General features: G+C 35.0%; 2 protein-coding genes across 5 annotated transcripts; one reads left to right on the top strand and one right to left on the bottom strand.

Moving 5' to 3' along the window:
* Positions 1-9,460: 9,460 nt before the first annotated feature.
* On the top strand, positions 9,461-9,964 carry LOC116127881 (secreted RxLR effector protein 161-like). The gene has a single exon (XM_031413539.1). It carries the CDS (start codon positions 9,461-9,463, stop codon positions 9,962-9,964), a length of 504 nt encoding a protein of 167 aa, XP_031269399.1.
* Positions 9,965-12,972: 3,008 nt separating this feature from the next.
* Positions 12,973-18,975, bottom strand: LOC116128029 (probable serine incorporator). Of its 4 annotated transcripts, XM_031413704.1 has the most exons (14): positions 18,786-18,973; positions 18,058-18,181; positions 16,951-17,222; positions 16,633-16,706; positions 16,123-16,282; positions 15,973-15,997; positions 15,733-15,822; positions 15,093-15,264; positions 14,927-15,000; positions 14,308-14,377; positions 13,781-13,852; positions 13,573-13,706; positions 13,345-13,418; positions 12,973-13,252 (listed from the first exon to the last, which is right to left on the bottom strand). In XM_031413704.1, the coding sequence occupies exons 3-14, from the start codon at positions 17,138-17,140 to the stop codon at positions 13,191-13,193; spliced, it is 1,197 nt and encodes a 398-aa protein (XP_031269564.1). In that variant the 5' UTR covers positions 17,141-17,222; positions 18,058-18,181; positions 18,786-18,973; the 3' UTR covers positions 12,973-13,190. The 4 variants fall into 4 exon arrangements, 3 of the variants coding, with proteins under 3 accessions (XP_031269564.1, XP_031269563.1, XP_031269565.1); XM_031413703.1 differs by lacking the exon at positions 18,058-18,181; XM_031413705.1 differs by lacking the exons at positions 18,058-18,181; positions 18,786-18,973 and adding an exon at positions 17,593-17,717.
* Between the last annotated feature and the right edge of the window lie 8,107 nt (positions 18,976-27,082).

Raw genomic sequence — 27,082 nt, forward strand, 5'->3', positions numbered from 1 at the left:
CCTAGCCCGCCACTTGTTAAGGTTGGCTGGCCCAGCTCAGCCCTCCAACCCTAACCCGGCGGGTTATGCTGCTGGCTAGACCGAGTAACCTGGCGGGTTATGCTGCTGGCTAGACCGAGTTAGTCCCCCCCTTTTTAATTTAATTTTTTCTTTTGTTTTGTGTAATTGTTTTTAGTTAACTTTTCAAATATCAATAATTCAATTAAATTAATTTTTTTTTTTTTTAATATTTCAAATATTAATTCAATTTTAATACAATAAAATTGTAATATAAGAAAAGTTAGATTTATTCATTTATCAAAAAATAAAATAAGAAATTACAACAATTATTACTTCATTAAAAACCTCACAAAAAAAAAACCTAATGGGACAAAAACTTGGTAAAGAACAAAGAGTGCAATAATTGACAATTAATTTACAAGTTACAACAAAACAACTAATTTGGGGGTTGACTAGGACCTCCCTCATCCGTATCATCTATATTACAAAATTGAAATGATTCTATTAAAGTTTCGTTTACAACTTCGTATTGATCTTGATGTCGTGACTTTTCCCAATCTCGAAGACATGTGAGGACTTCAATCATTTTTTGTGAAAGTTTAGTCCTCCTTTCATTTAAAATTCTTCCTCTTGCACTAAATGTTTGTTCGGATGAGACAGGAACAACGAAAAACATCCAAGACAAGTCTTGATAATACCGAAAAAATACATTTTCTGGTTTTCCAATATTCTAAGACATTAAAGTTGGCTCTTTGTTGTGGATTTGCTAGTAACATTTCGGGGGTTCCCAAATATTGTTGAAGCTCGTTGCTTTGTGACTACATGAAGGACAATATATTCATCGTTGGTGCTTCTGAAGAGGAGGTTGTGCTTTAGGTTCGGCTCCTCTTCAGCCTATTAAATGCACTCCAAGAGTAGAAGTCTTCATTTGTTTCTTCTGATGCAACTTCCCTGGGTATTTCGCATCTTTGCGAGTTCCCATACCTGATTTCATATTGGAAATATACCTCTGCAAGACAATCTCTTAGCTCTCCTAGTTGATTGACATATGCTTCGTTTTGTAAATTTTCAGTTAATGTGTCTAAACCATTTTCTAAACCTGCTACTTTAATTCTAGGATCAAATATAGCACCTAAACAATAAAGAAAATGAATGGGTTTCCAATGTTTAAAAAAAAAAAAAAAAATCCATTGCCTTTATTGGTTCCCTTAAAATTTCATTATTTTTGTTTTTTTTAAATAACTCAGAAATTTTTATAATTATATGTATTACCAATGGACTGGTAGGATAATACACACAGTGGATTGGTAAAAAATTTTAAGAAAAGAATGAAATATTTTAGCTATATGCCAATCATTTTCTACCATGAGGACCTCTATTATTTGCTACAAAATAACTAATTAAATTTGCATAAGGTAAACATGAATCAAACATTAAATAAGTACTATTCCATCTAACAAGCATGTCTAATGCAAAAGTTCTAGGAGCTATTTTTGATTTTATACAAGCATCTTGAAATTCATCATTTCTTTTATTACTACTAATAATCCAAGCTAAAAAATCTCTAATTCTATTAATATTATCTCTAATTGTTTTCATACCATTTTTCACAATTAAATTAATAATGTGACATGCACAACATTGGTGAAAAAACTTCAAATTGTTATAAAAAAGGATAATTAATTTTAAAAAAATATATTGTTGTACTATTAGCACTTGCATTATCTAAAGTTAAACTTATCACTTTATTAACAACATCATAATTTTCTAAAACTTCAACAATTTTATTATAAATTTGTTGACCACTATGATCCACATCCATTAATCTAAATCCTAATAAAGATTTATTTAATTTACATTCGTTATCAAAATAATGACTAGTCACACAAATATAATCTTGTTTAGCTGTACCACTCCAAATATAGGCAATTAGAGCGACACTAACATGACAATTATGTATTTTATTTTTTAATTCTAATTTCATTTTCCCAAACAATTTTATTAAATCATTTCTAGTTGCAGTTTTAGAATAACTTTTAAATCCTGGAAAAAATGAATTTTTAATAAATCTTTCAAAATATTTATCTTCAGCCATATTAATAGGTTGATCAGTTCAGAATATATAAAAATAATTGTTCCCTATATACATCAGAATTATAACGTCAAGTAGTATCCATATTAGTTATTTGAGTTTGATGGGTTTATCTATTTCCATATTGAGCAATATGTTTATTAGCAGCATTTTTAAAGTATTAGTACCATTACTGAATCAACTTTATAAATTTTTCATAATACTTGCATCTTGCTTTCTTCACTTGAACTCCATTTTTTGTCTCGTAAAATTATTGAAATGCACCCAAACGTCTGATGTATGTCTGTCGTCAGTTTCGACAGCAGTTGATGAACCGTCAGCTTGAGATGAAGTTGGACGAGGACGACGATTAACAATCGGGAGCTGTAGCAGCATGGGGAGGAATCGGGGAAATATTATGAGATGTATCAGATTCTGAGACTGGAAAGCGGGACATTTGAATCTACTGCATTTATGTTAGTAAATTCGGGGGACCGGATAGTAGTTTCCTTCATCAGGAATTGACAGGATGGAAATATGTATCCATTGTAGTTAAAAAAAAAAAATTTGATATTGAAGAAATAAAAATTAAAGAAGGACAATTGGAATATGGAAATATGAATTGAAAATTGCAAAAACTAATAAAAATTAAATGAGAGCAAATTGACAACAAGAGAATAATTGAGAGATTTCAAAGAGATAGAGAAAATGAGAGAATGAGATTGAGAAATATGAGAGTTTAGGGCAATTTATAGAAAAAAAAGGAAAAGAAAATGACGAAAAAGACCCCTCCAATAGCTATAAAACGACTATATTTCAAGGGTAAAAGGGAATTAAAAAAAACAAATTAATTTTGTTTTTTTTTTGGGCCAACCCAGCAGGTTGGCAGGTTCTTTAAAAAAAAAAAAAAAACAGCAACCCGTTGGGTTGCCATATATAAACCCGACCCGCTCGGGGGTTGCATTCGGGTCGGGTTGCCTAGATGCAGGCCGGGTTAGGGTTGACCCGCCTAACCCCGCCCATTTGTTCCACCTATGAATAAAATTTACTCATTGTCAATACAAGAAAAGAGACAATGACTTATCTCCATATCATCATCTACTTCAAATGAAGGGTCATCATTTGTGGGATCACAACCCAATAGCCAAAACATAAACAAAGGTTCAAATGCTCCAGCTCATAACAAATCTGGAAACTGGCAAACATCAAACCAAGGAAACGAATCGAAAAGTCATTCAAAGGGACATTGTAATCATTGTGGGAAGGAAGGCCACACCATTGCCAAATACTACAAAATACATGGATATCCACCACGCAATAATAATCAATCTCAGTGTCATGGTTTTGTTGTGTCATCTGAGGAACAATCCACTTCCATTTCAGCAGCACCTAACTCAGACACTAAAGAACCTTTGATTTCATCTACCTTGACTTTAACACAAGAGCAGTATGATCAAAAAGTTGCCATGCTACAACGAGGTAGAATTGATCCCGTGTCTAATTTTGCAGGTATTGCTCTCAATAATTCATGTTGTGCCTAAAAAATCACACTGATGTCAGCTCTATCTAAAAGACAAAGTATACTAGCTGTCAAGCCCATACCGCCTCAAAAATATTTTATACCAACCCTATCTCATTTTAAGATAAGGATGAATGAGAGCTTTCCATGTGTCAAGGCAATTTGCAAAAGCACTCATTACATTGACCTCAAAGGTGTATAAATGGGCACCTCTCTTTGTAAAATGAGAGGCTGAGCATATGAGAGTTAGGCACATCAGAGCTTATTTTTCTCTGTAAACAAAGTATTTCTCCATCTTTGTATGTCTTACAGGCAATATCATGGAAATAATCAGAGAATAATAAAATATCAATGGACGTAGGATTTGCTGAGGGCATCCAAACCACTTTAAAAATCATCTTCCATTTTATTTATTTTCATTTTCATTCACGTGTAATTTCTAAGCCAACTTAGCACTTTGCACATGCGAATCGTTGATGTCAAAATAAAGCATCAACAATTCTCATAATGATGCTTGGATTATTGATAGTGGAGCCACAAATCATATGTGTTACACCCTTCAAATCCTTCAAACCTTGTCCCCCAACACCTCTCTTTCAAGTGTTCCATTGGCAGATGGCTCTACCACACAAATAACAAAGATTGGTTCCACCTCCATTAATTCTTCTCTTCATCTTGATAATATATTTCTCATTCCAGCTTTTAAGTTTAATTTGATGTCAATATCACAAATTACAAAAACACTTAACTGCTTAATAACCTTTTTTTCCCAATTATTGCATTTTTCAAAACCTCACCACGAAGAAAACGATTGGAGTGGGTAAATGTTGGAATGTTCTTTATCAAGTGCATCATCCAGCTGCAAAATTTTACGCCAATCTGAAAACCTCCTTTGACATTTGGCATTGGCGTTTAGAACACCCCTCAGCTAATCGAACAAGTTCTATTTCTGCTTTAGATCCTCAAATTTCTTTCTCTAATAAAAGTTTTTTGTGATGTATGTCCTTGGGGAAACACACAAGAAACTCATTTCCTTCAAGTACAATAAAAACGACCTCACCTCTTCAATTGCACCACTGTGATATTTGGGGAGGTTTCTCAATTCCAAGCAATTCTAGCTCATATTATTTTTTTACTATTGTGGATGACTTTAGTCGTTGCACTTGGGTCTTCTTGATGAAACACAAGTCTAAAACTTAGTCTGTGTTAAAATATTTTTTTTCCTTTGTCTCTACTCAATATAACATCAAGGTAAAAAATATACAAACTGATAATGACATTGTCATAAAAAGTGATGATTTGCAACATGCTTTTCCCATAAAAGGTATTCGCATTGATAATGGGACTGAGTTCCTCTCGAAAGATTTGCAAGATTTTTTTAAGTCTCATGGAGTCATCCACCAACTTAGTTGTGTTTCCACTCCACAACAAAATAGGGTCATGGAGCATAAACATCGTCATTTACTTGATGTAGCTCTCAACCTACGATTCCAAAGTCATCTCCCTTTAAATTTTTGGGGAGAGTGTGTTCTCAATGCTACCTATTTAATTAACAAAATTCCCTAACCTGTTTTAAATAACAAAACCCCTTATGAAATGCTTCTTGGGCATTCCCCTTCTTATTTTCATATTAGAGTTTTCAGATGTCTTTGCTTTGCACATAATCTTTCTCCTCAAAGAGATGCCCGTTCCAAGCATGACATTTTTGTTAGGTATCCTTTTGGACATAAAGGATACAAAATTTATGATCTTGAAACAAGAACCATCTATAACTCCAGGGATGTTTTATTTCATGAACTTGTTTTTTCATATTTTGATTCTTATACTCTACCATATGATCATCTGGTGTTGCCTTTGCCTATTTTCGATGATAGAGATACAACTCTCACATCTGAATCATCTTTTAATGTTATTAGCACAGAATCTCCTAAAGCAGAACGTTAGCCTGCTTTAACTCGATCGACGTGCACCACTCCATTTGAATGACTACATATGCAACACCACCATTTTAGTAACTTGCCCACAGCTAATGTCTTCTCATGGTTCAGGTACGCTTCATCCTTTGTCTAATTTCATTTCTTATAACTGTTTGTCCACTAACCATTAAGTTTTTCTTACTACCTTTGACTCTAAAGTGGAACCCACAAACTTTTCCCAAGCAGTTAAAATTTCAGAATGGCAAGAAGCAATGATCAGAGAAATAGATTGTTGAAGATGGTGATAATTTGCTGGAAATGCAGAATTATTCAGTTAAAGCTTCAAACTGTTTTTGGCGCCAAGTGTTCAAGTTGCTGTTACGGGTGCAGTGGTTGAAGCTATTGTTTTGATGAATTAGTGTAAGGTTTTTGTGACATGTTTAGTTGAGATTAAAACATGTTTTGTTGTAAGTTTATTTCAAAATTCAAATGTATAAAATTTATCCATTGCATTAGGTTGTTTTAGGTAAAAGAGTGGATTGGTCTTGTACATATACTATCCATATTCTATGAATGAAAATAGAGCACTCATTTCCAGTTGCAGTCGTCTCTTTCCTTTACAAAATCTCTCTTCTTCATCACTCTCCAGTAGAACCATCTGAACCAACAATTGGTATCAGAGTCGTAATTGATCCTAAGGGCTTGATACATTCATCTCTTCCTATTCAACTCCTCAACCTCTGTTACGGGGAAACCTTTGTCAACTCCAAACAACTTGATTCAATGGCACAATACACAACTTTTCTTATTCCTCCAATCTTCAATGGTGAGTAATACCACATGTGGGCTGTCAAAATGAAGACCTTCCTAAGGGGACAAGGTTTGTGGTAGTATGTTAAAGAGAACAAGCAACCACCTGCATTGGGGCCAAACCCCACGTTTAATCAAATCAGGCTTCATGAGGAGGAAGCTACTAAAGCTCCTAGAGCTTTGTCTCATATCCATGCAGCTGTAACTAAACTTGTTTTTACAAGAATCATGGTGTATGAGATAGCCAAGGAAGCATGGGACAAGCTCAAGGAGGAGTTTGGTGGTAGTGATACAACAAGGAATATGCATGTATTGAACTTAAGGAAGGAGTTTGAGATGCTGAAGATGCAAGAATCAGAATCAGAATTAGTAAAGGAGTATGTGGATAGGTTAATGAATGTGGTGAATAAAATCAAATTGTTCGGTAAGGAAATGACAGACAAGAGAATTGTGGAGAAGGTATTGGTGAGTCTACCTAAGAGGTTTGAGTCCGAGATTTCTTCACTTGAGGACTCTAAAGATTTGTCATATATCACACTCACTGAATTGGTGCATGCCCTACAAGCTCAAGAGCAAAGGAGGTCACTGAGACAAGAGGATCCAAGTGAGGGTGCAATGGTGGTAGGCTTTAAAGGCAAAGCTGGTCAGGGAGGAAATATGAGGTTTGCTGCAGATAAGAAAGGGAAGGAGAAAACAAGTAATCAGTGGAACAAATCAGGTGGAATGATGGAGTTTCCACCGTGTTCTCACTGCAAGAAGAAGGGCCACTCTGAGAAGAAGTGCTGCTTCAGACCAAACCTTCAATGTAGAGCATGTAATCAATTTGGCCACATTGAAAAAGTATGCAAAAACAAGCCAAACCAGCCACCACAGCAAGCCCAAATTGTTGAAGATTAGCAGCCAAATTCAGAATCTGAGTAATTGTTTGTGCATCTTGCTGTGCAACTCAGGTTTGCAATGATGCATGGCTGATAAACAATGGCTGCACTAACCAAATGATAGCAAACGTGCGAGATTTTGTCAACCTGGACAGGGCATACCACTCCAAAGTTAAAGTTGGAAATTGAGAGTTTGTGGGTGTCAAAAGGAGAAGAGATGTTGCTGTGCAGACAAGGTCAGGTATTAAACTGATTCCTAATGTCTTGTATGTACCAGACATAAGTTACAATTTACTTAGTGTAGGACAAATGCTAGAAAAGAATTATGTCCTGCATTTCTAAGACCAATGTGAAGGCAATAAACTAATAAAGGTTAAAATGATGGGAAAATGCTTCCCTATTAGGCTAAAAAAACCAGAATCTAAAGTCTATACTGCTGAAGTAAATGAGTCTGAGTTGTGGCATAAGTGATTTGGCTATTTCAACTACCATGGTCTTAGAGAAATTCAGACCAAAAATCTTGTCCAAAACCTGCCAGAAATCGAAAAATCTAAGGCTATGTGTGCTACTTGTCAACTTGGCAAGATGAGTAGACAACCCTTTCCCATGAACCAAGCTTGGAGAGCTGCTGAGAAACTCGAACTTATCCACACAGATGTGTGTGGACCTATGAAGACACCTTCACTGAATGGGAGCAAGTATTTTGTCTTGTTCATTGATGATTGGTCCAGGATGTGTTGGGTCTATTTTTTCAAACAAAAGAATGAAGTTGCAGCTGTGTTTGGGAGATTCAAGCTGCAAGTTGAAAACCAAACTGGTTTTAGTATCAAAACAGTGAGAAATGATAATAGGAGTGAGTACACTTCAAATGAGTTTGAATCAATTTGCAAGTAGGCGGGAATTAAACATCAATTTAGCAATCCCTATACTCCACAACAAAATGGAGTCAGTGAGAGAAAAAATAGGACTGTTATGGAGATGGCTAGGTGTGTGGTTGCTGAGAAGAAGTTGCCCAAGTCCTTTTGGGCAGAGGCAATGAACACAGGGTTTATTTGCTCAATAAATTTCCCACTAAAGCTTTAGTTAATCAAACTCCCTATGAGGCTTGGTATGGGGTGAAGCCTACGGTGGAAAATCTGAGAATTTTTGGAAGTATATGTTATGCACTTATCCTAGTAGTTAGGAGAAGCAAGTTAGATGACAAAGCCATGATAGGAATCTTCATTGGCTATAGTGGGCAATCCAAGGCTTACAGAGTCTATGTTCCAGAAACTAAGAAAATTCACATCACTAGAGATGTGAAAGTAGATGAAAATGGTGTATGGAACTAGAAGAAAAATGAGATTGAAGAAGATTTACGGGGGTAGTTGACAGATCCAGCAGTGAGCCGAAATGATGAACAAAAAGAGATAGATTCAGTTGATGACATTCCAGTTAGAGGTACCAGACCTCTGGTAGAGGTTTATGAAAGGTGTAATGCAGCCTTACTTGAACCTGCAAATTACAATGAAACTGCTAAATCAAATACTTGGAGGAATGCAATAGAAGAGGAGTTAAACATGATTGAGAAGAATGGAACCTGGGAATTGGTAGACAGACTAGCAACCAGAAAGGTACTCCAAGTTAAATGGATTTACAAAAGAAAATTAAAACCAAATGGATCAGTTTATAGCATAAAGCAAGGTTGGTTGTCAAGGGATTTGCTCAGCAATTTGGAGTAGACTTCTCGGATACATTTGCACCCGTGGCCAGGCATGATACAATTAGGCTTCTCTTTGCTTTGGCAGCCCAATTTGAATGGAGGATTTATCAGTTAGATGTCAAGTCTGCATTCCTGAATGGTTGGCTCAATGAAGAAATTTATGTGGAGCAGTCGGAGGGATATGAAGTAGAAGGGCATGAGAACAAAGTTTATCTGTTGAGGAAGGCATTATATGGCCTAAAACAGGCCCCTAGAGCCTCGTATAGTAGAATCAATGATCATTTGATTAGTTTGGGATACATGAGGAGCCCAAATGAGTACACATTGTATGTGAGAGAGTTGGAAGGGGAGTTTATTATTGTATCACTATATGTAGACGATTTACTCATCACAGGAAACAGTCCAATTCAACTAGAAGAGTTTAAGAAGGCAATGCACAATGAGTTCGAAATGACTGATCTAGGGGAAATGTCTTATTTCCTTGGAATGGAGATTAGCCAAACTCAACATGGGATATTTGTTAGCTAAAGAAAATATGCTAATGAAATCCTACACAAGTTCAACATGGATAGGTGCAGACCAGTGGACACTCCACTGGTTGTAAACTTGAAGCTAAGCAAAGATGATGGGGCTGTGAAGATTGATGAGGGAATTTATAGAAGTTTGATTGGCTGTCTATTGTACTTGACAGCCACCAGGCCTGACTTAATGTTTACTACAAGCCTCCTCTCCAGGTTCATGAGAAACCCAAGTGAAGTTCATCTCAAGGTAGCCAAGAGGGTGTTGAGGTACATTAAAGGAAGTTTTGATCTTGGTGTATGGTTTAAGAAGTCTGAAAACTTTCAGCTTGTTAGGTACTCTGACAGTGATTGGGCTGGATGTATTGATGATATGAGAAGTACTTCCGGCTATGCCTTCTTCTTGAATTTAAGAGCTATATGTTGGCTATCCAAAAAACAAGACACCATAGCTCAGTCCACAACAGAAGCAGAATACATTTCTACTGCTGCTACCGTAAACCAAGCCATATGGCTTAGGAAAATTTTGGAGGATTTGAAGCAAACTTAGAAGAGTCCAACTGTGATCTTCTGTGACTACTAGTCAGCCGTGGCAATGGCAAAAAATCCTTTCTTACACAGCAAAACCAAGCACATCAAAATTAAGTTCCATGCTGTGAGAAAGGTAGAAAGTAATGGAGAGGTTAAATTGATCCGTTGCAGGGGTGAAGACCAGGTGGTAGACATCATGACCAAGGCTTTATCTAAAGCCAAGTTTGAGAATTTAAGACTCAAACATGATGTTTCCAGCAAGATTATCAAGGAGGAGTGTTGAAGATGGTCATAATTTGCTGGAAATGCAGAATTATTCAGTTAAAGCTTCAAACTGTTTTTGGCGCCAAGTGTTCAAGTTGTTGTTACGGGTGTAGTGTTTGAAGCTACTGTTTTGATGAATTAGTGTGATGTTTTTGTGACATGTTTAGTTGAGTTTAGTTGAGATTAAGACATGTTTTGTTGTAAGTTTATTTCAAAATTCAAATGTGTAAAATTTATCCACTGCATTAGGTTGTTTGGGTAAAACAGTGGACTGGTCTTGTACATATACTATCGATATTCTATGAATGAAAATAGAGCACTCATTTCCAGTTGCAACCGTCTCTTTCCTTTGCAAAATCTCTCTTCTTCATCACTCTCCAGTAGAACCATCTGAACCAACATAAATGCTCTTGAGAAGAATAATACTTGGACTATCACATCTTTACCATATGGTAAACAACCCATCGGCTGTAAATGGGTGTACGAGATCAAGTATCGCTCATATGGGACCATTGAAAGGTACAAAGCACGTTTGGTTGCTAAAAGATTCACACAAATGGAAGGGGTGGATTACAAGGAAATATTCGTTCCGGTAGCAAAGATGGTGGACGGTGGCCGTTCGTTGTTTTTTTGCCATAGCTGCTATCAAGGGGTGATCTTTACACCAAGTAGATGTCAATAATGCATTCCTCCATGGAGACCTCAATGAAGAGATTTATATGCAAGTGTCTCTAGGTTATTTTTGACAGGAGGAGAAAGAAAATTATGTATGTCGCCTTAACAAATCAATTTATAGACTTAAACAAGCAAGTCGTAATTAGTTTGACAAGCTAAGTCAATTTTTGATTTCTATGGGATATATTCAATCAAGGGTAGAACCCACACTTTTCTTCAAAAGGACATCACAAGGCTCTATTTTTGTTTTAATTTATGTTGATGATATCCTTGTGGCAAGTGACTACATAGTTGAGATTGAAGACTTGAAGAAAAGCTCAATGATAAGTTCAGCATAAAAGATCTTGGTGCACCAAAGTATTTCCTTGGCATTGAGGTAGCTCATTCATCACAAGGAATATTTCTTTGTCAACGAAAATATAGCCTTGATATTCTACATGATATGTTGTCGTCATTCCAAGACTCCCATGGAACAAAATGTTAAATTCACGGGTGAAGATGGTGAACTCTTGTCTGATCCATCGACTTATCATCGACTTATAGGTTGTTTAATTTATTTAACAATCACATGGCTTGATATTTTCTCTGTCATTAATGTTCTTAGTCAATTTATGCATTCACCACGAAAGCCGCACCTTGAAGCAGCCTTACGTGTTTATTTGAAAGCCAATCCTGGTAAAGGTGTTTTGATGAATTCTTCCAGCCAACTGAAACTAATTGCTTATGTAGATTCTGATTAGGTAGGTTGCCCTCTAACTCGTCACTCCACAAGTGGTTTTTGTATCTTTCTTGGGTCTAGTCCTATTTCATGGAAAGCAAAAGAGCAAAGTGTTGTTTCGAGATCCTCTGCTAAAGTAGAGTACCGCTTTATGGCTCAAGCTACATGTGAGTTACAATGGTTGGAGTTTTTATTGGCTGATTTTGGTCTTAATTCATCCACCCCAAGCATTTTATACTGTGACAATCAGACTGCTCTTCATATCGCAGTTAATCCTGTTTTTCATGAACGGACGAAACACATTGAGTTAGATTTCCACTTCATTCGTGAAAAGATTCAAAAAGGATTAATTAAAACAGAGCATATTTCCACCTTAAAGCAAGTTGCAGACATCTTTACAAAGCCTTTGGCAAGTGAGCAATTTGGTTGTCTTCTTGGCAAGTTGGATATGGTTGACATATATGCTCCAACTTGAGGGGAAGTATTATGGAGCAGAATTGAAGGATCAATCTGTGGAACTTATTGTGCAGACAAACTGAAAGTGATACATGGAGTAATTTAAGGAGTTTGTTAATGATAACGGCTCTATGCATATATTGCTCGTGTTTATCTTCTTTCCTTTTCTTTTTCTCCTTATGTGTAGCAATATTTGATTCTTTCTTTTCTTGAACTCAAGTCTTTTGTATATAAATTCTACTGTACATGGCACATAAGAAATAAGATTGTGAGTTAATCTTTCCCTTTTTTGTTGAGTTTTATCAAATGCTAATTGAAGAAACAGAGATGTGATGTAAGGCAGACCAAGATCAGAGGATCATAATGGAAGAAGGATTGTTTTGGGTAGAAGAAAATAAGAATTTTATACAACATGAACCCCAACTTCAAATATTAGTACATTTGATAGTGTATAAAATTTAAATTACTATTTGTTTTGTTATTTTAATTTTATTAATGGAAAAATGAAATTTTTTTTATAGATATTAATAAAAACGTAGTTGTGCATAAATTTGTAGATAAGAATTTATATAGAAAAATACTCTTGTAAAATTCAATTGAAAGAAGAATACATATACACAAGAAATTTAGAGACATGCAAAGGGAAGTTATTATTATTATTATTTTTCTCTATATGTTTTTAATAAAATCTAAATGGTTCTAGAATGATGTGAAAATGTAAAAATTACCATATAATAAGAATGTAAACTTAAAGTGTAATTTTAATTATTAATCGGCCAATGTAAATGCACAAAATTTAGCCATATATTATATTATGTATTTTAAAAAGTATGAATCGGGAAGCCTGGCAAAAAAGGAAAAAAAAAAAAAAATTGTCCTTACAGGGCAGAACCCCGTCAGGAATTGGGACATTATAAAATATTTCATCAATTGCATTTGCATATGTACAGATAAATTTGTATTTTCCCATTTATATTTTTCTATAATATCTTTGGGTAGGGTGAGGCCGAGATTGAATTTGTATAATGTGATGACTGATGAGTACATGTGTGCGTGTACTATCGCTCTGGCCAAGCTACGATTTCTTCTAGCATCTGCAATGTGAACAGTTACAATATAATTTTGGAGACTTTTACACAGACGATTCATCTACTTGTCTGCTTTTCAGGAAGATTGGGGCCACCAGCATCCACACTGCAAATAAAAATAAATAATTAATAATATTTTTTTCACTATGACAAGCGTATTCAAATTATAAATGGATGAATTTCATGTCAAATACTTACGATATACACAAACTGCCAGCCATTCATTAACTATCCTGACCCAAGTGCTTGTCCAACCCACATCAATTGTCCACCTGCACCTCAAGAGAAACTTAAAGCTGAGAAACAAGAAGCGTTTGAAATTATATGGGAAATCACTTTGAACTCGATCTAAAAGAAATACAGAATGATATGCTTCGGGGTTGTTTATGCATTAACTGATTATGTGAAATTCGTTTGAAGACGTACTTTTTAATGGTGTGATGTGTATTCCACCCAATCAGTAGCATTGCGAAGTACATGGCTCCAGTGGCGAAAACAAAATGAAAGAAACCATAACCGTATGGAACATCATCTTCTGCTGGTGGCTCATCCTTCCTGAACTGCAGCTGTTGTCAGACAATTTTGCGGATAATTTATGACGAGATTAAAAGATTATGTAGGTGGCGGCACATACCTGAAAGCATTTTGAATCGATGCCTGTAGAAAATGTTGCAATGACCATTGCAAGTAGTGCAACAACAAAGCTCTGTCAAACATATGAGATTTCTATTATTATACCAGGGCAAGAAATTGTTAATTTGTCAGCAACAAAAATATTTTGAAAATTTAAAAGTTTTTATCAGCATGATTACATGAGCTACCCTATTTTCAAGGTCAAATATGAACTATATTATAACACAAAAACTTCTCCTATCTTTTCTCTGAATTTGCTTTCAGATTATACATTAAAATTAAGGTTGATCCTTCTGCATTTTGCATGTTTATGTTACTCATGGAATGAGTTTGAAAGTTTGGTTTCTGGGCTTATATAATCGGTTTCATCCACAAAACTTGAAGTTTTTGTCTTGTAGTAAATTTTTACTGAGCAAATGTTGAGCACAATATTGATGGCCAAACCACTTGAGATCGTTGAAACTTTTAAAACGCATCCAGTAAGTAAAGCTAGTGTCTGTAAGTTTATAACTCATAAGAAAGTCATACTATGATAGTAAGCCAGTCCGTTCTGTTTGAAGCTTCTGCTTTCCTGTTGCAACTTTCCCCTGCAGGTTCACTGTATAAACAAAACTGGAATTAAATTTAATTCACTTGAAACACAAAAGGACAAAATGAAGCAATAGATAAATAGCACTCATTTATCCATTAAAAAGCAAGTTCCAACTCTTCATTCAAAAGAAAATCTGGTCAATAAAGTTAAAAGCAAACTGAAGATTCACCAATGAACATAATCCTCCTTTTGAATTAACTACTGCGTTCAAATACTGCTTTTTTTAAAGCGCTCTTTAAGTTGGTTAGCCAAGGGACTCGCCAGGAACTTTTATCTTTCACTGCTTTCGCTTTCTTTGTTCATCTTTTTTTTTTTTTTTTTTTTCTTCTCTTAATTAAATGTGAAATTATACACTGTTCCGTAGGATAGGTAGACCCACACCCATGGACACTTCCTTCCCTCTCCATCAGTAAATTCTTGATTTGTGATTAAGGGAAGATTTATGGCCAAATTAGATAGCACTTTGAAAGCTGATAACTATGGAGGACGCAGTTTAAAATGCATCAGTTAGTGAAATTTATCAAGGCATGGCAACCAAAGACTTTTACACCATACCTTCGAATGGCACACCAGCAGATAAATACCACATAAAGCCCCATAAGCCCTGGAGCCAAGAAACCAACATTTACCTGTTTCAAGCAAATATGTGCCATCTAATTTCAATTCATATTAGAACATGATAATCTGAATGAAATGAATGAATGAGCTAATTAGAACTTACTTTTGGGTGCAGAGAGACGCTGGTCATGAGTTGGAGGAGCACCAGTGTCCATGTAATGAAAAAAATGTTGAGGAGGCAAGAAGGGTCTGGTGTATACCAAATGTACATCATTATGATCCCCACTATGCATATAACATATGCGGTGGTTGCAGTTAGCATAACATGGATGTGGCTGCAGTTCAAAACCTTATTTTTGGTCAGTATTGATATCCAAGCAATAAATACTGGCACATAGGTCATTGAAATTTCTTTCCTTCAAATAAAACTACGGCTTCAATTATTTAAATAAATGTTTCCGCAGGTGAAGAATGAAATTGTATTAAGTTATTTCGTAGCCTTGAGTCACTGAGGGGGATCAATGGTTTGGCATTGGCAAAATGTTCCACTGTCCAAAAAGTGGTTTCAAATAATTCCAAAGAATCTTGAAAACCAGCCAGAAAACCAATTTGGTTACCCGTTTTTGGTCTGGGTGAAAATATGCACCACTCAAGACTAATATGTAGTATAACAAAGCTTATCAAATATTAAGAATGAATTAAATATCAATATTTACAATCTCAAGCAATTTAATCATTTCTAGAATAGGTGCTTAAATGTGGATGCCGCATTCTATGTTCCAGAATGAGGAGAAAGGTATTACCATCTTTCTGCATTTTTCTCAGACAGACAACAATCGTTTAGCCATGTAATGAAGCTGATTACGCTGATTAGCTGAATTAGGAGAAAGACCCTGAAAAGAATTTGGTAAAGGTCACTAAATAAAAGTCTCGTTACAGCTCAATGACTAAATTTAGGAAGAATCTTAAACTTCCTAAACAACCAACACTACTAAGATTGTACATGTTTTGTAGACAGGAAATTATAACAGGAATCAATGTACCCGGCACCAAAGTGCGCAACCTCCCCTGCCAAATATATGAAGACCACAATCATTAAATATATAAACTAAATGAATGAAAATCCAAAATTAATAAGACCCTTGATTCAATATAACAATTAGGGAGAATTTATAGAATGTAATCTAACGAACCATAAAGCTGAATAAAGGAAGAAGGCAATAGAAAGGGGATGACTGTCAAGGCAATCCACATGATAATCTTTGCAGACCACCATCCAGAATGCCACGAATCTCTGGACGCGTATAACTTTGAAGTACCAGCTGTTGATAGGAACATAATGAAAAAAAACATCTGTAGTAGTGTTAAGGCAAAATGCAATTTTTGAAAAGGACCAATGCTGAGATTCAGCTAAAGAATAAAAGTCTGCAAGTGTCAAGACATATCATGATATTCAGTTTGAGATGTACAGACCTTCATACAAGGCATTCAGTTTGAGTGAACACGAGAAAGCTTGTTAGCTATTTCAAAAAAAATTCTGTCGCCAAAACCTACATTTGCATTCTCCTGATAATAGTTTTTTTTCCCTTTTTTATTCATTTGAAATAATTTAATGGTAGATCCTCCATCTGTCTAACCAAGAAAAATGAAATGCTAATTATGGTGCAAAAGACTGAATTCCATGCTTCTGATATAAAGGATACAAAGCAACCCAAGCTCACTCGAAGAACACCTTCTGCGCCCAAACATTCATGCCCACCTTTGCAGTTCTTTAGTCCTGCATCACAGTTCATCACCAAATGTGAAATTTGCTTGACAGACCACTCGGTATAATCAGCAAAAGGAATCGTAAATATGGTGGTGGTAATTTTCTGCATATTGTAATACACACTACAAAAATAAAGCTTAATAAAAGCTTGCTTTCAGTTTCTAAGTCAATTCTTTAGAACAAATAAGTAACTACAGAAGAAAGAAAAATCCAATATAGTGCACTCGAGTTAAAGAAAACAATCAAATCTTACTTTCCATTTCCGTCAAGGCTCCGCTGCTATAATCCCGAACTACCCATGCTAGCAAGTTCGCTACCAGAAAAATCAACGCATAAACATATCTGGCCATCCAAGGATTGGAGCCGTTCCGAAATTGGCTAAACCACGAGTCATCCTTAAATGCTGCACGCCTCTCGTTGCCATATCTTGCACCAGTCTCCATTCCACCTTAGAACTACTCTTCATCACATAAGGCCATTAATCAAAAGAAGCAATGGATTTCATTTTGTTTAATTAGTTTTCACCTGCATTGCGGAAAACACACTCATATTTATCATAAAAGATCCGTATAAGATCGTGTACCGCTACCGTAACCCAAGCATCAAAACTGGAGACCGGAGTCATTCAATATAGAAGAATATAGACCAGCAAACAAGTGACCACAAATTCTGGACATAAAACTAGTTCCTAAAAGATAGTAATACGGTTCTCTTTCAAAGGTGTTTGTTTGCCAACATAAAATGGACTTGGACCATTTCGATTCCATTGCTGGTTCCGGCAAATTTCTTGTCGTGGTGGGCAATTTCAGGCACCTAAACTATGATCTTGCCCTTCGAGCTTGCAAAGCACAACAAATTTCTAAAGATTTGCTAAAAACATTGAACTACTGCTCACCCTAAAAGAAGCTTCAAGCTCTCAAGAGTCGCCCCGTTGACATACTAACTATGTATAATGTATCATCCAATGAACTGGTAAATGATTAATTAGTAAACCAAACAGTTTAGCTACATTAATGAAAGTTGTCCATTATTGAATGAAGCTCTCTGCCGAATTCAGCATCCTATGAAGATGATTAGACTCGGCTAGGCCTATGTGAGCACAAAAATTAAATGACATTAATGTTATATATCCTAATTATTTGTATATTTAAAATAAATAAAAATATATATATTAATTCTTATTGATCTACCGATGTTTGGTTAGATCTCGATCCGGAAGTTAATTACATGAATGGTGCTCGTGAAGCTAATGAAAATTCCTTCATTTGAGGATCACAACTCACAACTCAGACACACATGCACAAGCATCGATGAATGAACAGTTAAAAGAATCCAAAATTTTCTAAAAATCATTAACCACCTCGAGATGCGTGTAGGCACTAGAAGAGTAAAGGGAATCTTTCCTTGGCTTGCAAGTCGTCTAAACGCAACTTTAATGAAAGAACAATTTCATAGACGATTATACCCTCCTCACTCTCCTGAGACTTCACATCAAGTAGGGAAACTGATTTTATTATATTGGGGTAAATTTGGTTATTGACTAATTATTCTGCTATTTTGTCAAGTTTGCTCTGTAGAGAATACTGAACATGTCAATATCAATATCTGGAAGAAGCCAGAGAAGCTGTTAAGCAGTTAAGCTATCATAGGGATTTATAATTTTATAAAATAAAATAAAAATCTCGCAATTAACGGGATAGAAATAGACACAATAAGTCAATAAGAAAACAGATCATGTTCATATTTCAGAAGAATAAAAATTCAAAAGTTACCGTTACCTTTCTGTTTTGTGCTTGCTTGTTCACCGAGAAAATGAAACGGTGGTTCAAAGATTAAAAAAAATGGTGAAGTTTATGTTGTACAGTTCTTTCAATAGCAAGGAGAAGAAAAACACAAGTAGATAGATTACATTCACTTCATTAAATTTTACTACAATAAAAAAAAATGAATAAATCATTCTCACATTGTAATATAGCCATACCTCTAGCTCATAGCAAAAAGACTTGATCTAAGCTCAAAAAAAAGATTAAAAAACGACAATATGTGGAGAATTAAACGGTATTTGGAAATGTGAGAAGAAAATAGTACCTGAAAGCGAGTTGGTGTTGATGAAGGAGGAGATCTATGACGGAGGAGGATGCGTATTGAGGAAGCTGATCCTCAAGGTTTCTCTCACTCAATGTCTCCGGGGAGAGAACACAGAGAGAGAGAGAGATTGATTTGTGTTTATGTTTTTGTTTTCGTTTTTAATTTTGGGGTTTGCTTTTAAAATAGTCGAGATAGATATTAGAGAGATTGCTTTGAAGCTTTTTGTTTGCTTTTTCTGTTTTCCCGCCGTAAGCTTCATGTTTCCGCTACATACCGTATCTTTCAAGATAGAACCGCATATTATTTCACTATTTAGAATAACATCTAATGCCCCGTCTACTCTCTTCTTTTAATTATTCTTTTCTTTTTTCAATTAACTAGTTATCATTGTAATTAATTAACATTTACACATGTCAACGTCGTAATTAAATATTATACAAATTATAGTATAATGTACTTTAAAAACTTAAAATGAGAGCGTTGATATATTATATATTGCTTAATTGGATTAATTGCAATGGTTGTTAGAAAGTTGAGTGAGGATTCACTCAAGGGTAAAACTATTGATGCATGCTAAAGATAATTATGTCTGGCGTTTTGTGTAATACTAATGATTTTCTTTAATTTGTTCCCAAGTGTAATAATTTCCAAACTGAGCCTTCCATCTGAAGCATGCTGTCATTATTTTTATTTTTTTATTTTTTTTGTAATCGGGAGTCCACAAACTTAAAAAATCAGATAAGTCATAATGTGATAATCCAAAGTTTATTGAATAATCTATAAACTAAAATGATCAAATAAATCATAATACGATAATAAATGATCTCAAAGTTTGAATCCAAAATTTGTATGGGTAAGGCATTCCTGGCCAAACCAAGCATGCTGTCGTAGCTTGACTTAAATTCCATAAATCTTTGTTAGATTGGCTTTACCTATCCAACCACGAAATCCATGATGGAGTCCAAGTAAACGTTACCTCTTTTTTCAGAATATTTTATTGGATTTTAGTTTGTCATACAGTTTGTTTTCCCCATTTGCAAAAGTAACGTCAACATCTTGCTGTTGGAGTTATTAATGCATAACTGCTAGAAATACAGATTCGTACTCTTACGTAAAATATACATTTCTTTTGAAATAAATAAACAGAAATGTGTTACAAAATTATATGACATGCACTGACATAAACCCATGATAACATGTTAGGCACGTCTGAATAGCAATAATAGGCTGCAAAAGAAATGGTACAACCACTATATATTTAACTCAAAACCAACCAACATGAGCACCGACTCGGCGCTCTTCCCCCTATCCAGCGCCATTAATGCGACATTCTACTTTTAGACTGGCAATGGACTTATGTCTAATGATGAGTTGGGTAGTCTTTTTGTAAAGCAAAAGAAGGAGCTACACTATAGTTTTATGTTATCAATGATTCTTATAATGCATGCAGGATGTTTGTAGAATTATTAAAATCAAGATTCATCATTCACACCGCATACAGATACAGATCAAAGGGAAGAACATTCCCTTTCTGCTTTTTAAGTTAAGCGGAGGTTATTTATAAGCTAAAAAGAACAAAAAGACAAAACTAACCAGAATCTATTTAGTGTATAATTTTTGACCATGTTCATCAAACTAACTTCCTTTCTTTTCTTTGTATTGTAAGTCTGGGACTCTGGGCTAGCTACGTGTACGTAAGAATGTCGTCAAAAGTTAGCATCTTTTTACCAGAAATTGAATCACGTGTCGCCACGTGTTTTCTTGTTGTGGATTGTGGCCAAATTTTATGATGGGGAAAAAGTTTCTGATGTTACTCCATTAGCGTCAATCATGGAACCGTTGTGAACCTTTAATCAAAGCTATTTAACACTTTATCGTGAAAGCCATTAGCCATACCCATTATTTATTATTATTATTATTTGTTCTTACTTGTTTTGTTTACCACCTGAAATCATCAAGAGGGTAGTAAAAGGTTAAAGGTAGCCGAAAAAAAAAACAAAGCCCCTGTCTTTTCTTTTCTCAACAAATTGGAGCGTCTCCGTCGCCGTCTGCGCAGCAAAGCCTGAAATGTCAAAAAGCAAGAGTTAGATCGAATAAGGGCCTAACCGAATTTGGGTCGATTGAAATTAGTGATACTAAACGCACTCATGAGTGGGCTCCTTTTGAGAAGACCTAAGTTATAGGTCCAACTGTGAGTGCAGACCAAACATCACTAGGCTTAGCTCACCGAAAAGCCCGGATAGAGAGGGAAAAAGGGCAGGAATCTTCATCCATTCTTCCAGTTTGAGAGTTTATCCCACGGTTCACCTTCGCGTTTTATGATCAACATTGCAGCCCTGGTTCCCTTAATGAAATTACAAATTTACAACCTTCACTTCTATTCCTTCGATTTACTTGCTCCTTTTAAACCTTTTGGACTACACATCGCTTTGGTAATATGGTTAGAATTTACATGTTGGACTAGATAGTACAAGCAAGTAGACTATAATTTTTGTTTAGACTGCTTTAATCTCTTTTTTTTTTTTGGATAATTGGGGGGTGTCCGAGGTAGTTTACACGCAACTCAACTAATTATTTGAAACCTTGGAACTATCGTCGAATAAGAAATCCAGTAGTTACCCCTATTAGTGTTGAATTTCAATACAAATAAGCAACAAAACAGCAGAAGAACAGCAGCAAGACAGCAACGAGACAGCAGCAAAACAGTAATGATATAGCAGTGAAACATTAATGAACATAGCAGAAAAACAGCAACGATACAGCAGCATCAAGGTGTGCAAAAGCATTGTCCTTAAGATTAGAATTCCGCCCCCATTGAAGAATCTTCGTGGTGCAAAAAGACTCAACAGTAGACTGACCTTCAGGATACAATGACGAACCTCCTTTAGAGTGCACACTCTAATAGAGATTTAGAACAGTAATAAAGAAGTAACTGAGCAATGATGATATGATATCAACAATGAGAACTAAAAGGTGTTTTGACACAAAATGAAAATGTGAGCAAAAAACAATTGGAGTCTCTCACACAAATGAAAAGGAATCAGTCCTTTTATACACAAAAAATATTTGGATGTTACTCTCCCAAGAATTAATATAGTAACAACCAAATTACCCTAATTTATTAATATTATAACAGTTGAAACTGTCAATCTCATAATAGCCACCCATGAAACTACCACTTACCTATTCAAGCTCAAAAAACTGTCATTATACTAATTGCATAACAACCATTTTTAAATTAAAAATTGAAACTGTTATTACTTTAATTGCATAACAGTCCAAAAAAAAATTAACACTTGGTATTTTGAAATACCATAATGGCCGCAACTATTATCACAATCCCCCACATATTTCAAAATAACCAATCACCACTGATTATAGAATTTAATGTTTATGAGTTGGTGTCTTTCGGACTATGAACCAATCATTAAGTAACGAAACGTGAATTACAGAAATTTGGTGAAACTAAGTTTCTATGAACCAAAAATTTCTTTATGTAATTCAAAGGATTAGTTTCTCATACTAAATTCTCTATATTGTATACTGTTCTACGGTTTAGCACTTTATGGCCCTATGCTAGCCTGAATTTCATGAATGCTTTAGAGATGCCTACCTAAGCTCTCATAGGAATCGATCCAATTCCACACTCACATAGGTAAACCTCCATAAGGTGTGAATTGCAGTTTTTCACACCATTAATTATGTTGGCTATGGATTTCATTAAGAATAATTTTACTCAACCTTATTCACTGCAATCAGTATTATCTCGCCAAAGGAGGATTTTCTATAGATAAAAATTCGACAATACTTAACAAGACAACAAGTAACTTGTTATTACCCTTATGAACCTACTTCATGGGATCTCCAATCACATAAGTAGGGTTACCACAGTCCACCACTCTTGCCTTATGCTTTAGGCATAAGTCTCATCCCCCTCGATGTGTATTCCACTAACCTTCTACTTAGTGGTTTAGTCAGAGGATCAGCCAAATTTAACTCTGACTTCACAAAGTCTGGGCTCACTACCCCAGATTCTAGCATCTGTTTTATAATGGTATGTCTTATCCGGATATGTCTGCTTTTCCCATTATAAATTTTGCTCTTTGCTCTCGCAATTGCAGCCTGACAATCACAATGGATTGATACTAAAACTAGAGGGTGAGTTTCACTGGGAAGATTTGCTAAGAGATTCCTTAACCACTCAGCCTCAGAACATGCCTTTTCTAAGGCGATAAGCTCAGACTCCTGGTAGACAGAGCTATGCAAGTTTGTTTGGAAGACTTCCATGACACAACAGCTCCACCAAGTGTAAAGATATAACCACTTGTGGATTTTATTTCATCTAAATCTGATATCCAATTGGCATCGGAATATCCTTCTAATACAGGTGGTGTACTTCCAAATGTTAGCCCATAATCAATGGTGCCCTTCAAATATCTAGCAACTTTGTCTAATGCTATCCAGGGACTCTTATTAGGATTATGAGTATACCTACTCAATCTAGTGACAACATAAGCAATATTAGGCCTTGTACTATTCATTAAGTACATAAGGCTACCAATGATCTGGGCATATCTATTTTGACTCACACTATGTTGCGTATTTTTCTTAAGTTAAGTATTTCCATCATAAGGAGTTGAGACGAGTTTACTGTCTAAATACCTAAATTTTCTTAAGAAATTTTCAACATAGTGTTGTTGTGATAACTTAAGACCATCATTTATCTTAATGATTTTAATCCCAAGAATAACATTTGCCTCTCCCATATCCTTCATATCAAAATTTGAGGCAAGGAACACTTTAGTCTTAATTATTACATCCATATTAGCACTAAATATTAACATGTCATCATCATAGAGACATATTATCACATAAGTATTGTCTTCAAATGATTTAGAATATACACATTTATCTTAATAATTAATTGTATAACCATTTGAGACTAACACTTAGTCAAACTTCTCATGCCATTGTTTTGGTGCCTGTTTAAGTCTATAAAGAGACTTTACCAGTTTGCACACTTTATGCTCATTAGTTGGGATAACACAACCCTCTGGTCGTTTCATATAAGTTTCTTGATCTAGGTCTCCATTAAGAAAAGTTGTCTTTACATCCTTTGATGTATATGTAAATTTAAATTGTAGCTAAAGCAATTAACACTCTAATTGATGCTATTCTTGTTACAAGAGCATAAGTGTCAAAATAATCTATATCTTTCTTTTGTATATAACCTTTGGCAACCAATCTTGCCTTGTATTTATCAATTGATCCATAAGTCTTTAATTTCTTTTTAAATATCTATTTGCACCCTATTGGTTTAGTTTTTGGATGCAAATTAACTACTTCCCATGTATGATTACTCATAATGGACTCGATTTCATTATTTACTGCCTCTTTCCAAAGAGATGCATCATGAGAAGTCATTGCTTCTTCATAAGTCTAAGGTTCATTCTCTGTAAGAAAGACATAATAATCATCACCAAAACTTTTGGCTTTTCTTACTCTCTTACTTCTTCTTATTTCTAACTTTGAACTTTCGGAAGAATTTTGATGAGTTTCATTTTGAGAACTCTCAAAAGTTTCATTTTGAGGTAAGGCCTTTTCACAATTGATTTTCTTAGGAAAAACATTCTCAAAGAAATCTACGTTTTTAGATTCAATGATTGTGTTTGGATCATACAAACCAACCTCTTGCTTTATTATCATGAATCTATAAGTAGCATTATTCTGCGCATAACCTATAAACATACAATCAATAGTCTTGGGTCCTAACCTTTTCCTTTTAGGTTCAGGAATTAGGAATTTAGCAAAACACCCCCACACTTTAAAATATTTCAGGTTAGGTACATGACCTTTTCAGAGTTCATATAATGTTTTGCTTGTTTTCTTAAAAGGAATTCTATTTTGTATGTAACAAGCTGAAAGCATTGCTTCCCTCCACAAATTAAAAGGTGCTCCAGAACTAATCAACATAGCATTCACAATTTCTTTTAAAGTTTTTTTTCCTCTCAGCAACTCCATTAGATTGTGGAGAACAAGGAGGTGTAGTCTCATGTATAATATCATGATCTCTACAAAAGGAATCAAAGTCTTTTGACTCATATTCACCTCCTCTATCCGTTCTTAACCTATTAATTTTCTTATTGAGTTGATTTTCAACTTCATTTTTATAAGTTAAGAACATTTTAATTGCTTCATCTTTACTTCTCAATAAGTATACTCTAGTATATCTAGAGTAATCATCAATAAAAGTTATATAAAACTTTTTTCCTCCTCTGGTCATGGTTTTTTCAAATCTCCAAGATCACTGTGAATTAAACCGAGAAGCTCATTTCCCGTTCTAGAACTAGTTTACAAGTCTTTTTAATGGATTTAGATTCCACACACACATCACATTTATCAATATTTGGAATATTGACATTTGATAATAAACCAAGTTCTTTGATCTTTTTTAAGATAACCATAATTCACATGACCTAATCTACCATGCCATAAATTTATTGAATCAATACCATAAGCAGAAGAAGATGCATTTTCATTCATAATAATATTAAGTACATTGAGTTTAAATAACTCTTCAGAACAATACCGCTTCCCAACAAAAGCCCCATTCTTGGACATTACAATTTTGTCACCCTCAAATGAGACTTTCACTGCAGCCTTTCCCAATACATAAACATATACAAGATTATATCGAATGTTTAGAACATGTAAAACATTACTCAGTGAGAGGGTTTTCCCAGAAGTCAGTTTGAGAAGAAAACACATTCTTCTCACCAAGATAAAACAAAAGTAAAGTAGGAATCACCAAGATAAACACATTCTTCTCCATCCCTCACTGGTATGTATTCATAGAAAGAATTTCTATCTCCACAAATATGCTTTCTGGCCCTAGAATCAATTATCCATTCTTTCCTTTCAGCAATCATGTTCACTTGTGAGACAACCACAATAGCAATGACATCATCTCCCTCGGCTAGATTGGCTTTAGGAGGATTTTTGTTCGTCTCTAGTTTTTTCTATATTTGCATTGGCTAGCAAAATGTCTGGTTTCCCCACGCACAAAACAGTGTCCTTTCTTTTTGAAAGTGTTGGGGTTCTTGTTGTAAACAATTTCTTGTTATTGTTCTTAAAACTCTATGGTTTATTGTTCTTAGGTTGAGGAGGAGCCACTTAGTTTTCAACAACATTAGCCTTGGATGTCAATTCCTTGGCCTTATTGGCTTTATTTCTAAGCATATTTGTCTCCTGAATCCTAATATGCACTATCACATCTTCTAAGCTCATTTGCTTCCGCTTATGTTTCATACTATTCTTATAATCTCTCTATGAATCTGGAAGTTTCTCAATTAAACAACCAGCCACAAAAGTTTCAGGAAAAATTATTTTTTCATTTTTCAAGTCATTTATAAGCAAATGATAGTCATGGACTTGCATGGATACCTCTTTTTCTTCTACCATTTTAAAATCTAGGAAGTTTCCTATGGCATATTTTTGTGATCCAGCATCCTCAACAACACATTTCTTTTTCAGGATTGTCCATATCTCATGTGCAGTCTTATAAGCGCAATAAACATCATAAAGCTCATTCGATAGTGTACTGAGAATAGTATGGCGACATACCTTATTTCCTTTTTTCCATGTGTCAAGTTTTTTGTCAAAATTGTCCACTCCAAGTTTTGGTTCTTTTGTTGAGAGATACTTTGCAAAACCGAGCATGTCTAGGGAGTCAAATATTTTTTCTTGCCACCTCTTGAAATGAGCTTCGTCAAAAGGCTAAATTTTGGAGATGTCAGAAAGTGATTTGGCGGTGAGAATTGCAGCGTCCATCTCGGAAAATTCTGATCTTAAGATTGTTGAATTTTAATATAAATAAGTAACAAAATAGCAGCAGCAAAATAGTGGAAGAACAGCAACAAAATAGCAGAAAAACAACAAGAAAAATAGCAATAAGAACAACAAGAAAAACAGTAGTGAGACAGTAGTAAAACAATAACGATACAGCAATGAAACAGTAACAAACACAATAGCTAAACAGGAAAAAAATAGCAACGATACAGTAATGTCAAGGCATGCAAAAGCACTATCCTTATGATCAAATTCCACCCCTATTGAAGAATCTTCGTGGTGCAAAAAGGGTCAACAGCAAACTAACCTCCAGGATATGATGACAAACCTCCTTTTAGAGTGCACACTCTAATAGAGATTTAGAACAATAATAGAGAAGTAACTGAGCAATGATGATATGATATCAACAATGAGAACTAAAAGGTGTTTTGACACAATATAAAAATGGG

Source organism: Pistacia vera, unplaced genomic scaffold, assembly GCF_008641045.1.
Source record: "Pistacia vera cultivar Batoury unplaced genomic scaffold, PisVer_v2 Contig196, whole genome shotgun sequence".
NCBI classification, from domain to species: Eukaryota; Viridiplantae; Streptophyta; class Magnoliopsida; order Sapindales; family Anacardiaceae; genus Pistacia; species Pistacia vera.